At 37.1% G+C, this 14345-nt stretch overlaps 1 protein-coding gene across 8 annotated transcripts in view; it reads right to left on the minus strand.

Annotated features, from left to right (window-relative positions):
• The window catches only part of DOCK7 (dedicator of cytokinesis 7), a 234757-nt gene that overhangs the window by 74013 nt on the left and 146399 nt on the right, over window positions 1–14345 (minus strand). For all 8 annotated transcript variants that reach the window (XM_030812931.1, XM_030812929.1, XM_030812928.1 and 5 more), the window contains 6 exons: window positions 14093–14233; window positions 13886–13999; window positions 12231–12401; window positions 8587–8726; window positions 2391–2560; window positions 1261–1415 (listed from right to left, as the gene is read on the minus strand). In XM_030812931.1, coding sequence (XP_030668791.1) covers window positions 1261–1415; window positions 2391–2560; window positions 8587–8726; window positions 12231–12401; window positions 13886–13999; window positions 14093–14233 — 891 coding nt within the window. The remainder of the gene's footprint in view (window positions 1–1260; window positions 1416–2390; window positions 2561–8586; window positions 8727–12230; window positions 12402–13885; window positions 14000–14092; window positions 14234–14345) is intronic.

Consider the following 14345-nt stretch of genomic DNA (forward strand, 5'->3'; position numbering starts at 1 on the left):
AGAAGTAGGTTAGTCACTCTCTAGTGCTGGGGTAGGAGTGACTGCTAGTAGGTATAAGGAATCTTTTCAGGGTGTTGGAAATGTTCTAAAATTAGCTTGTGGTGATAACTGCACAACTCCGTAAATATACTAAAAACCATTAAGGTATATACACTTACAATAGGTGAATTTTTGGATATGTAAATAATATCTTAATAAAGCTATAAAATTGTCAAGTAGGGCAGTTTCCTTAAATATTACTGTATTTTTCTGGAAAAAAAATGTCATTTAAAACCTTTAGAACTTGATCTTGCTCTATTGGCAATTTGGTTCCTTCCTGCCCCGATCCTTCTGCCTTTAAGAGGGGGAAAGTTCAGGGGCGTAGTAAATATCAAGTGTTTTCAAAACATAAAAAAGTATAAATCTTCACAGATTAAAAAAATCCTCAAATGACTGTGAATCTTTCTTAGGGCTGATAAAGAATAAAACGGGCTTAAAAAAATTAAGAAATGAACTATTCCAAAGGATTATAAATCATGCTGCTATAAAGACACATGCACACGTATGTTTATTGCGGCACTGTTCACAATAGCAAAGACTTGGAACCAACCCAAATGTCCATCAGTGATAGACTGGATTAAGAAAATGTGGCACATATACACCATGGAATATTATGCAGCCATAAAAAATGATGAGCTCATGTCCTTTGTAGGGACATGGATGAAGCTGGAAACCATCATTCTCAGCAAACTATTCCAAGGACAAAAAACCAAACACTGCATGCTCACACTCTTACGTGGCAACTGAACAATGAGAACACTTGGACACATGAAGGGGAACATCACATACTGGAGCCTGTTGTGGGGTGGGGGGAGGGGGAGGGATAGCATTTGGAGATATACCTAATGTTAAATGACGAGTTACTGCGTACAGCACACCAACATGGCACATGTATACATATGTAACTAACCTACACGTTGTGCACATGTACCCTAAAACTTAAAGTTAAAAAAAAAAAAAAAGAAATGAACTATCTATAATGAGGCAATTTTCCAAATTCTGAATGACAGAATACAGGGCTTTCTCCCATAAACCTTGAGGTAATCATTTTTAAAACTGTTTGGTAGAAGACAGTTAATATTCTGGGAACTTTAATGTTTTCATAAATAAAACTGAGCACTTTTGCATCAGCTGATACAATCATCTCATATATTTAAGAGCATATCCTAGTAAATATTTGTCTTTCTAGAAAAAAAAATTCTGTAGGAGGATTGTTTTTACCGTTGACGCGAGGAGGAAACTGCCAGGCCTTGTTAGTTGAGGGACCGATGTCCCTGCGATTGCCATGGCAACGGTCTGGCTTATCATACTTCCACTCTCACTTTCATAATCATCAGTGGCTATACAAATTGGTCTTCCTCGTTGATTGTGAGTTTCTAAAGAAAAATAATCCAAAAAAATAAATAAAACTGTTTAGCTGAACTAATTCTTTTTCCTATTCTCCACTATTCTTTAAAAGAACAACCTGTTAACATGTAATAGTTATTAGATTTACTTCTTTTAGATAGTATTTTAAATATCTTTAACAGTAACTCATTGCTATGGTAATAATTTATAGTTTATAGAGAACATTAACTTGCTAGTCAAAGAAGATATAAGAATATAAACATTTCTGTCTTCAGGTAAGGAAATTCATTTTAGTGATCAAAATACTAGAAAGACTGCTCAACAATCAGTCTCTTAAAGGCAAAGAGTTGGTTATCTTTTCAACACCAGCACCTGTCGAAGTCCTTAATACACATTAGATACTCAGGAAATGTTTCTGTTTTACTAAACTGGAAGCTATCGGGCTAATTGCTAGTTTAAATTCCCTCATTTGCCCTAAAGAAAATACTGTTGCAAACTAAATTCTGTATTTAAGTAAATTCTAAATATGGAAAGCAAGAGCAATAAAACTCTGTAGGTTCTAGTTTTGAAGAAGTAATACCACTTCAACTTATTAACCTGGTGTTAGCAATAAATATAATTCCTGATATTCAAGTGAATATTCATTTCAATTTTATATACATGAATCAAGTCAAAACTGACGGTGGTAAACATCTGTCAAGTTTTCTTGTATTTTTTCAGATGTATACTGCATGTTCACACAAACATTTCCTAAAATGTAGGTACAGAATTGCTATAAAATCATTATTTTTAAATTCATCATAAGAATTACTTAAAGCAATCTTACACTGAATTCTCTCACACAGTCAAAGGTTTTCTGGCAATATAGTTAAATATTTACAGTTTACTTTTATCAGTGCACAATTCTTATTTTCCTAAAATAAGATCTTCATCCTTGAGATATTTTCTAATACTTTTAAACATTGAGCTTTGCCTTTAAAATTTGTCTTAATTATACTACGTACCTGTAAAATCATACAGCTGAGGTACAGTTTCCATGATAATACCAATCAGAGGTAGATACAACATGGCCACTCGAGCCTTTATCTGGGGGTCAGAGTACCGCGGGTCTGAGTCATGACTGGAGAGTAAATTGTGTACCATATTGATGACTTTCTTATGCAATCCAAACAGTCTATTTAAAAAGAAGAAGACAAGAAAAAGCAGTAAGGCCACAGAGATTAGCTAACATCTTTAAAACAAACAGTAAGTCATGGTATTGACTAAATTTTGTTCAATTTCTTACCTTTGTCATATATTTGCATGTATTCCATTCCTATAAAACATTTCTCATTTTAAAATAAATGTATAAAAATGTAAAAAATGTGTAAAATAAGAATCGAAGAAAAGGAAATGCTATACAAATTCACTTAGAAGTAAATCTGAATATTTTTATATTAACTCCTTATTAGTGTATTTGAATATAAAGAAACTAAGACTACTTATAGTTACATTTTGAAGCTAAACAAGGTAAATTTTAAAATGCTGTAAATGTTATTTCATCAAATCAGATCTTTTCACATTTATCAAAAATAAATTATTCCCTTTTTCTGAAAGAAAAATCCCCTACCTAATGGATTATGTAGCCCACAGGCTGGGGTTGCCTTTGACATCTCTTTTTAAACTGCACTTCTTTACTAATATACCTCATTTGGGCCCTTACAACTTTTTTAGACTCCCAATCCCCCTCACTTTCAAATGGGCTAATACACTAACAAGGGTCACTTTCACTTAAACATTTTTGTCTCTTCTTAAGCTGACAGCACTTTAACTATGCAAATCATTCTAATTTAAAATTCATCTACTCCAACTTTAACTGGCCCTTAATGCTGCATCCACTAGTAGTTTCAGATCTCACTCTCTCTCCTTAAGCCTCTTACTATCAATCACAACAGAAGACCTTACTTCCAACTTAGGAAAGAAGAGCATTCTGAATTTGCTCTGGCCAGGTCTTTTAACACAATTCCACCTTTATAGCTCACAAATAGTCTTTCCTTTTTGTCTCAGAAAAAGTGTACCTTCTCACAGAAAATAATTTCTCCATATGTTCAATGAACCCCATCTTTTTTCAACAGCTTCAATGTCTCCCCTCATTAGGTTCTTCCCTTCTTTCTTCAAATATGCCTTTCCTATCTTGAAAATACATCATCCCTTTAAAAAGTTGAGATTAGAAAACACGTAGTCTTCTTCCAGAGCCCTTGATTGTATCTGCCATTTTACAAAGCTGTATGTGAAATCTAGATAGAGATTCTTTCTTCTTTCTTCCAGTTCTTTAATCATAAAGTATACTTTTATAGAGGCTTAAAACACATGAAAGCAAACAGCTGAGAGATGGCCACACACTCAGACTACAACATCCAGAAAGAGTCTGCCTGCACTTGGTGCTTTGCCTGTGAGGTGGCACCACTGGGCCTTGCCTGCACCAGCTCGCTCAGAAACACAACTGTGACAAGATGATCTGCCTCAAGAGTTATGCTCACCTGCACCCCTGTGCCGTAACTGCTGCAAGAAGTACAGCCATAAAACATGCTGTGCCCCCAAAAGAAGGTCAAATAAGACACCTCCCCTGGCTCCTCCTTCTCCCACTGGGTGGCCTCCTGCCCAAGACCCATGGCCCTGGGGCCTCAATAATGTTTCCCTTTTATTGACTAGTGGGTATAGGGAGGGTTGGTGGGTGGAAAGTATACATTTAAACATTGCCAAGAACCACATCTAGTGAACCTATCTCAGATCTCATTCTCCAGCTCCACTTGACACTTTGTCATCTTATATATTCTCTTCTCAGGATTTTCTCCAGTAGTTCCCGCCTTCCCCAGATTCCCCATCATTATTCCCAAGACTTAGATTCTGGCCAATTGCTTTTCACGTTCTCCTCTTTGACTTCCTGTATCAGCACTAATGATTGCCAAAGGTATTCCTTATCTCTCAGCAGCTACCATACTCATACTTCAATCTATCTAAACTCTATCCACCTGTCTTCATAAAGCCTTTTCATATGCTTACATTGCTCAATCCCATTCAGTTATTAAATATATATTAATACAAGATCTGTAATATCCTATTCTAGATGTTGAAGATAAGACATTCCCCATTTTTAAGGAGCTCACTTTAGCAAAAGAGAAACAGACACAAAAATAATAATTCTTCAATACTTCAAAGAATTCTTCAATTCTTTATAAATGCTACAATAAAGGAATATAAATCCTCTCATCTTCTAAAGAACCATGTACTACAAAACTAACATTTAATCATAGTGTACTGTTTTGCAGTCTTAACTTTCTAATTATAATGAAAGTTTCTAAAGAGCAAATCTTTCATTAATTATAGAACATATTATTGCCACTTAAGGAATTATTCTTGATCACATAGCAAGCATGTGGATTAAAAGACAAACATTCCTCTCAAGGATCTCTCTAAGACAATGCTGCATATAATCTATATACCTCCCAAGACAGTAAAATTTAAAGATGAGATATGAGTTTCTTAAAGTTAATCATTCATTCATCAAATTAACATACATTAGCAAGTGTCCACTTTGTGCCAGACATAATACTAAGGCACTGGGAATACAGTACTGAACAAGAAAGACAAGGTGCCTGTTCTCATGCTCTCGCATGCTCACATTCTACTGTGAGAGGACAGATCATAAACAAGCATATTTCAGATAAGTGCCTTGTAGAAACTAAAACAGGGTTACATGGCTAAGAATGATTGTGACAAGGGCAACATGGCTGTTAGTTATAAGACAGAGTCTTGCTCTGTTGCCTAGGCTGTGGCGTGATGTTGGCTCACTGTAACCTCCGCCTCCCAGCTTCAAGTGATTCTCATGCCTCAGCCTCCCATGTTGCTGGGATTAGAGGCAAGCAGCACCACGCCCAAGTAATTTTTGTATTTTTAGTAGAGATGGGGTTTTACCATGTTGGCCAGGCTGGTCTCAAACTCCTGACCTCAAGTGATCTACCCACCTCAGCCTCCCAAAGTGCTGAGATTACAGGTGTGAGCCACCATGCCAGGCCTATTTATTTTTCTTGAGACAGGGTCTCAGTCTGTCACCCAGGCTGGAATACAGTGGTGTGATCATTGCAGCCTTGACATTTTGGACTTAAGTGATCCTCCCTCCTCAGCCTCCTGAGTAGCTGGGACTATAGGCATGCACCACCACGTACAGCTAATTAAAAAAATTTTTTTGGTACAGACAGGGTCTCACTATGTTGCCTAGGCTGGTCTTGAACTCCTGGACTCAAGCAATCCTCCTGCCTCAGCCTCGCAGTGTTGGGATTACAGGCATGAGCCTCTGTGCCTGGCCAGCATGACTGTAATTTAGGTTAGGTGGTCAATGAAAATCTTACTGAGAAGATGCTGTTTGAACAGATACCTGAAGAACCACAAGCATATGTGAATATCTGACGGCTGTTCAACATTGCTTCAAGAGGAGAAAAATCCAAGTGCAAACGCCTGAAGGTGGGAATGAGCTTGGCGCATTAGAGAAACAGAAAGTAGGCCAGCGTGGTTAGATCTTAGTATGTGAGGAGGAAGAGAGTGGCAGGAGTAGACAAGAGCCAGATACACAGGGCCTTAAGAACCTCTATATGGCAACTATATGCAAGACTATCTTGCAGTCATGGGAGGCTCCAGCCTTAGGATAAAGCTGACACTTCTAGCAGAGGTAAGAAATGTAAAGAACTGGAATCATGATGGTATCACTGAGCTGATGATATTACTGTGCTAAAAACCTATCTTTCTGGCGGTTTATCTGTTCGGAGCCCCCCCCTCCCTCTATATCAGGGAGCCGTTTTCTTATTTCTTTCCTCTTTCTTGCCTATTAAACTGTCTGCCCCTTAAAACCAAAAATATTAAATAATAAATAATAAAAATCCTACCTTTCTTCTAATTTTGAAATAGTAAATTTCCTTCCTTTAATAAAGCCAGCTGGAGGAAGAATTTTCTACTTACTGTAACCAAAAACACCTTCATATACCAAGTAAAAATACTGAAAATACAGATTCAAATGAGTGAGCTATACCAGTTATTTTAAAAAGCTAGTATGTTTAGATAAGTTGTTTTTAGTGGTTTTTCCCCAAATAACAGATTACTTTATTATTTTTTTAATGACATCATAGCCATTTGTCAAATGGCAAAATACAAAAGTGGCACCAAGCAGGGGTGGAAGGCCCAGAGTTTCACCCATTTAGTTTGCCCTCTTATACTCCAAAGTCTGCACACACTGCCCACCCCAATCTACACAGAAACCCATTAAGCACCTCTTCAGGACCCTACAGTTCTGTTTAGAACACAGGGTGAAAAACTACTTCTTTAAAATAGATTCCAAACTTAGGAAGTTGCCATTACAAAAAACACATGTCTTTCACTTGCATATCTGGCCTTTCACAATTTATTCGGTATTGACTATGCCCCAACATACTGCTAAGAACTTGATATACCTTCTCTTTTATTCATTCAATAAACATATCAGCAGACCCTTGTAAAAACCTATTTAAAGTATCTCTTTTTGTTCTCTGGAGGTATTGCATGAGGCTAAACTGCATTATAAACTTCTATTATTCCTACTACAAAAAAAAAATTTTAAGCCATTATTACCCAAATGAGTTATGGTCATACTATTAAGATGGACATACCCCATATGAGATGCTGGACCACAACATATCAAGCTTTTTTTTTTTTTTTTTGAGATGAAGTCTTGCTCTATCATCCAGGATGCAGTGCAGTGGTGTGATCTTGGCTCACTGCAACCTCTGCCTCCCGGATTCAAGCAATTCTCATGCTTCAGCCTCCCCAGCAGCTGGGATTACAGACACAAGCCACCATGCGTGGATAATTTTTGTTATTTTTAGTAGAGATGGAGTTTTGCCATGTCAGCCAGGCTGGTCTCGAACTCCTGACCTCAAGTGATCTGACTGTCTTGGCATCCCAAAGTGCTGAGATTACAGGTATGAGCCACTGCACCTGGCTACATCAAGCTATGTCTATAAATTCAAATAATCAGGTCGGTGCCGTGGCTCACGCCTATAATCCCAGCATGCTGGGAGGCCGAGGCGGGCTGATCACTTGAGGCCAAGAGTTGGGAGACCAGCCTGGCCAACATGGCAAAACCCCATCTCTACTAAAATTACAAAAATTAGCCAGGTGTGGTGGCATGCGCCTGTAGTGCCAACTACTCAGAAGGCTGAGGCAGAAGAATTGCTTGAGCCTGGGAGGCAGAGGTTACAGCGGGCTGAAATCATGCCACTGTTGCCCACCCTGGGTGAGGGTGACAGAGTGAGACCTATTCTCAAAAAAAACAAAACAAACAAAAAATCACATTATTAGACAATATACTTTTCTAACTACATCAATTTCCAAACATCCTTTAAAAATGTACACAACTTTGGAAGTTTTTAAAACCTAAAGATTATTTGTTTATAGGGCAATTTTTGAAATAAAACGCTACATAGTATGATGGCAAATTATAAATTTTTGGCCAGGCACAGTGGCTCACACCTGTAATCCCTGCACTTTGGGAGGCTGAGGTGGTGATCACTTGAGGTCAGGAGTTTGAGACCAGCCCGGACAACATGGTGAAACCCCCATCTCTACTACAAAAAGAAAAAAATTGGCTAGGTGTGGTGACGTGTGCCTGCAGATCCAGCTTTGGGAGGCTGAGGCAGGAGAATCGCTTGAACCCAGGAGGCAGAGGTTGCAGTGAGCTGAGATCCTGCCACTGCACTCCAGCCTGGGTGACAGAGCAAGACTCTACCTCAAACAAACAAACAAAAAAAGATAAATTTTCCTGACAAGGAATCAAATAAAATACCATTTTCCTCAAATGACAGGCATTTACTTTATATCAACAAATCTATCTACTAATATGCATAATTTGTTTTATATACTATTAAGAAGAAAAAGAATGCTACTAAATGAGTCATGATACACCACCAATTTTAAGACAAATCCCAAACTCAGAGGTGACAAAATATGAGAAAAAGTCTTTCATAAAATTGATTAAACAGATAAATAACATAAGTGAGAAACTTAGTGAAGATGGAAGTAGAAAAAGAGTGTGAAAGATTATTCTCCTAATCCTCAGGAAATGTGAGTGGAATACTTCTGTCCACTGTTTAAAATCAAACTCATATTCTACAAGGTAAAAACTGGTCTACTCACCCTTCAGCATCAGGGTCTAAAATGACAGCCAGCTCTGTTAACACAAGTCCTGCCAAATAATGCTGTTGGCGGAAAGGCACAGACAATTCAAACATATTTGCAATCTTTTGGTCTTGTACATTCGTAGAAAATCCAGAACTCTGTTGGAGGGTGAGGCAGAACAAGACTATAACAGCAGTGCAACAAAACATCCTACAGACAGAGCAATATAAGAAATGAAATACTTTTTCCTAGCGTAGTTTATTTTATATTACTAACACCGAAGACAAAGCAACTTTTCGGACTTTTGGGACAGGTAACTATGATGAGATGGCTTTATTAAGTTAATTACTTTATTATAGAAATTAATCATTGAAAATTATTTTACATTTCTTTCCTCACATATAGTTTCCTATATATTTTCCCCTTTATTCTCTTAGCCACTTTTCAATATCACACTCTGATGGAAAAAGAAGCAACTAAATCCAAATGACATAGTATGCACTTACCCCAAAGTACAAGAGAAATATTCATAGTCAAGGCTATTGGTTTCCAGAGAAATTCGAAACACCAGTACAATTGTTTTTCACAGATATACTATCTCTGGAAAATTACCATCACTTTGTTGTCTACTGAGTTTTTTTTTTAACGTCTTAATACTTTAAAATATTATAGCATTCTCCAAGATACAGTCCATATTCAGGACTCATGTGGGGTTTCTTACTGCAACAATAGATTTCACATTTCTCTATGGCGAAATCATCTCCTAATAACAATATAAAACTCTTCTCAGCCTTTCAAAAAAGAGTGATGTCTCTGTTATCTAAAAGAATCTGAAAATTATGTAGCTAGCTGAGAAAGTGGGCAACAAGATAACAGAAGAAATTCTATGAGCATTTCCTGGCTGAAAGAGATGTTCAGTAAGGAATTAGATATAAACAAATATGTTTCCTTAAGGGTGTTAGCAACTATATTTATGATTAATCTGTCTTTGTGTAGCTGTATCTTTGGCAGAGGATACGGAAAGAAAGAAAAAGGCCAGCCTCATCTACTAGATTAAGGGCATGCTAGCCAGACTGAAGAGTTTGTGGAAAAATAGGCTGATCCAGAAGATTTTTTTACAAAGATAAAATGAAAAGTTGTGGGTACTCTTTGATGTTTTCTAGTCTTTCTAGCTGAAGTTTAAATTTTGTTCTTTAAATCACGCATATGAGATATCACCTACAGAATCCTATTCAGGAATTAAATATATTGAAAACAAAATTAAGAAGTATTAAGATTAACTTTCACTTTAGAAATTAAGAGCTTAAAAAAAGTAGCCTCCTTGCCTCAGAAATAATACAGTAGAAAGAGTATTTCACTGGACAAAGGAAAATATAGGCTTCTCTGATACTAAAACCACAAAATCTCTTTTTTTTTGTATTTTTATTTTTTTTTATTTTTATTATTATACTTTAGGTTTTAGGGTACATGTGCACAATGTGCAGGTTTGTTACGTATGTATCCATGTGCCGTGTTGATTTCCTGCACCCATTAACTCGTCATTTAGCATTAGGTATATCTCCTAATGCTTGTCCCTCCCCCCTCCCCCAACCCCACAACAGTCCCCGGAGTGTGATGTTCCCCTTCCTGTGTCCATGAGTTCTCATTGTTCAATTCCCACCTATGAGTGAGAACATGCGGTGTTCGGTTTTTTGTCCTTGCGATAGTTTACTGAGAATGATGTTTTCCAGTTTCATCCATGTCCCTACAAAGGACATGAACTCATCATTTTTTATGGCTGCATAGTATTCCATGGTGTATATGTGCCACATTTTCTTAATCCAGTCTATCGTTGTTGGACATTTGGGTTGGTTCCAACTCTTTGCTATTGTGAATAGTGCCGCAATAAACATACGTGTGCATGTGTCTTTATAGCAGCATGATTTATAGTCCTTTGGGTATATACCCAGTAATGGGATGGCTGGGTCAAATGGTATTTCTAGTTCTAGATCCCTGAGGAATCGCCATACTGACTTCCACAATGGTTGAACTAGTTTATAGTCCCACCAACCGTGTAAAAGTGTTCCTATTTCTCCACATCCTCTCCAGCACCTGTTGTTTCCTGATTTTTTAATGATGGCCATTCTAACTGGTGTGAGATGGTATCTCACTGTGGTTTTGATTTGCATTTCTCTGATGGCCAGTGATGATGAGCATTTCTTCATGTGTTTTTTGGCTGCATAAATGTCTACTTTTGAGAAGTGTCTGTTCATGTCCTTTGCCCACTTTTTGATGGGGTTGTTTTTTTCTTGTAAATTTGTTTGAGTTCATTGTAGATTCTGGATATTAGCCCTTTGTCAGATGAGTAGGTTGCAAAAATTTTCTCCCATTCTGTAGGTTGCCTGTTCACTCTGATGGTAGTTTCTTTTGCTGTGCAGAAGCTCTTTAGTTTACTTAGATCCCATTTGTCAATTTTGGCTTTTGTTGCCATTGCTTTTGGTGTTTTAGACATGAAGTCCTTGCCCATGCCTATGTCCTGAATGGTATTGCCTGGTTTTCTTGTAGGATTTTAATGGTTTTAGGTCTAACATTTAAGTCTTTAATCCATCTTGAATTAATTTTTGTATAAGGTGTAAGGAAGGGATCCAGTTTCAGCTTTCTACATATGGCTAGCCAGTTTTCCCACAAAATCTCTTAATCTCAATTTATAAAAGAGAACATACATATTAACTGCTACAATAACACTTTTTCATCTACAGAGAACCTACTAGCTGTTGAAGTCAAGTGCCACCCACTGAAAAACCCATCAATTTTCATCTAGTTTCCTTCGGGGTTTCTGGATACAAGAGAGTTAAGCAGGGCTTTGTCATGCCTCCACTGCAGTTTGACTTCTTTCTCTGTTTAATTATGCTTCATCCCCCACTTCCTTTCACAGGTATTGATCTCTAAAACACATTTTGCATTTGAAACTCATTCTTGGTGTCTGCTTCAAGAGAACCCAATTTGTGAAAACATCTAAATTAGTGAGTTTATTTAGGTAAATTCATTCACATGTGCATTAAGTCTATGAAAGGAATATAAAACAGTGGTTAAGAACTTGGGCTCGGCCGGGAGCAGCGGCTCATGCCTGTAATCCCAGCACTTTTGAGAGGCTGAGGCCAGCGGATCAAGAGGTCAAGAGATCGAGACCATCCTGGACAACCAACATGGTGAAACCCCGTCTCTACTAAAAATACAAAAATTAGCTGGGCGTAGTGGCGCACACCTGTAGTCCCAGCTACTCGGGAGGCTGAGGCAGGAGAATCGCTTGAACCCTGGAGGCGGAGGTTGCAGTGAGCCGAGATCATGCCACTGCACTCCAGCCTGGGAGAAAGGGCAAGACTCCGTCTCAAAAAAAAAAAAAAAATAGAACTTGGGCTCTAGAACAAAGCCTTGGTTCAAAGCTTGGCTCTGCCACTTTTTACTCAGTGACCTTTCTGTGTTTCTGTTTTTCTAATCTGCAAAATGGGTATAATACAAGAACTTGCCTTCTTAGAGTTATTCAGAGGATTAAATGACTTAATACTTACAAAGCACTCAGAACTGAGCCTATCATATTCAATAAGTGTTATTTTTTCCGTTGTTTAAAATTATTCTTCACAAAAGTGACTTTAAATACATGTATATTCACACAATTTGCATACCTGAGATGTTGCAGAAGAAACAGAAGGTGATGGAGATGCAGGTGGAGTAAGTAAGCTGCAGGGTAAGTTTAATGTAACATAGTGCTCATGACTGCAGATGATTCGCAGAAAATCCAGCCTCAAGGACACCAGAACGCTTGGATTCGGTAATGAGTAAAGCTTTGAAGACACCTTGTAAGCAATGCATAAGTAAGAGAACACCAGTTGAATCTATTATTTCTTTAATACTAATACCAGAATGGCAAATTAGAATTAAAGAGGTAGTACTTGGTATCCAGTTTGGGTTTTGTGGCTTAAGTAACAGTATCACCTTTTTCCAGAGTTACCGCTAAAATTAAAAACTTTAAACTATAAGGTTTACTATATAAACACATTTGACTAACCTAAAAGCCACATTCTTGTATTTCCAATATAGCATCAATATTTCTACTTCTCATAAAACAGGGAAAACGTGTATCACCAAAATAACTTCATATCTTCCTTCTTAACACAAATTATCAATTCTTTTTATAGCACTTTGTGCTTACCTGTATTTATAATTTGTCTGTTTTCTCAGCAACATCATAAGCTACTTGAGGAGACATACTATAAACTGATTTAATAGCTTTAGTGTCCCTACAGCTTAGCTCAATGTTTGACAAATATAGGAGATCAATGCTTAAAGAATAAAGACAGTACAAGTTCTGGTAGCAATAGTACATAAAGTTTTGGGGGAAAGGTAAAAATGATACAAATCGTGTTGCAAGTATTTCCATGTGGGTGAGTGCCCATGCAGTTTTAACTTTTCTGTTAGAAGAAATAAACAATAAAGGCATCCAACAGAATATTCAAAATTCTAAATATTAGACTGCCAAGTAGAATTCTGGACTATTAGTTCCCCAAAACTAATCTGTAGACCAGTTTGAGGTGCTTCACAAGCACTGTGTGCTCCTCACCCCCACCACCATAAGTTTGAACTTCTCAATAATTCTGGGATGGGACTCAGAAATATGTATATTTTTAAAGCTCCTTTAAAACGTAATTCTGAAAGGCTTATATAGTTTACTACCAAAGTGGCCCAGCAGAACCAATAACTAATGTTTTCTAGAAGGCAGACTTCACTAATCAGTTGATAAAAATTTTAAAACAAAATCAGCTATGTGTGGAAAAGTTCCAGGATGCTTTTAATTTTGTAAAGTCAAGATAATGAACAACATTTGGCAAATGGGTAAACATCTGCCCATAATTCCAAACTCTACAATGTCCAGGGCTGGATTAGGAGGAATACCCAGCAAAATGAAGTTGCTTTAAAAATCACTCAAGATACAAAAGTCCACTCGGTATAAATGCTCCACTTGCATGACATCTTAAGACTGCTTTACATGACTACTGACTTGATGGTATGATCCAGAATGAGAATTAAAGAGTCATGAGTAGGCCTGTATAACTCAAGGAAATACTGGCTGTACTGATAACAGCTTGCCACAGTCCTTGTGTCCTGATAAAACAAGTGTAATTTACTTTTGCCTTGCTAATAAAAATATGCTGCTTTGGCTACTTTTTGTTTTAACATCAGTATATAAATGTGCTCTTAAGGTCTCTTAGCTCTAACTTTGAAAAGAACTAACATAGTATTTAAATTAGTTGATTACTAATTATTCTGAACTATGTATTACCTGTTTATAGCAGGACTTTATAAGGCTAAAAACAAATCCTCTGTCCATAACAGACAACAGATCATTGAGAAAGAATGCAAGGCTTGTATTGAGTCTCTCAACCATTTCTGTGTCCTGTGAAACAGAATATAAAACAAAAACAAATTAAAGTATGATAGCTTAATCTGAGCTTGAAAGAGAGCTAAGTGGGGAAAAAGTTATCATTACCTTCTGAAATCGTGAAACTATATCACTAGCAATCGTGCTGACAAGAGCTGCAATGTCATCCATGAAACGTTCTGGAAAACGACTTTTCCTTGGAGCATCAAGTTTATCATTAAAGTATATATGGTGCACCATGCTCTTTACCTGAAAAAAAGATATAAATTATTAATTTCCTATGAATATATTTAACAATTACAACAACTCTAAACACTTGGACTATTTTTAAACTATGGCATGTAATTTAATAGATGACTGA

This window comes from Nomascus leucogenys, chromosome 5, assembly GCF_006542625.1.
Source record: "Nomascus leucogenys isolate Asia chromosome 5, Asia_NLE_v1, whole genome shotgun sequence".
NCBI classification, from domain to species: Eukaryota; Metazoa; Chordata; class Mammalia; order Primates; family Hylobatidae; genus Nomascus; species Nomascus leucogenys.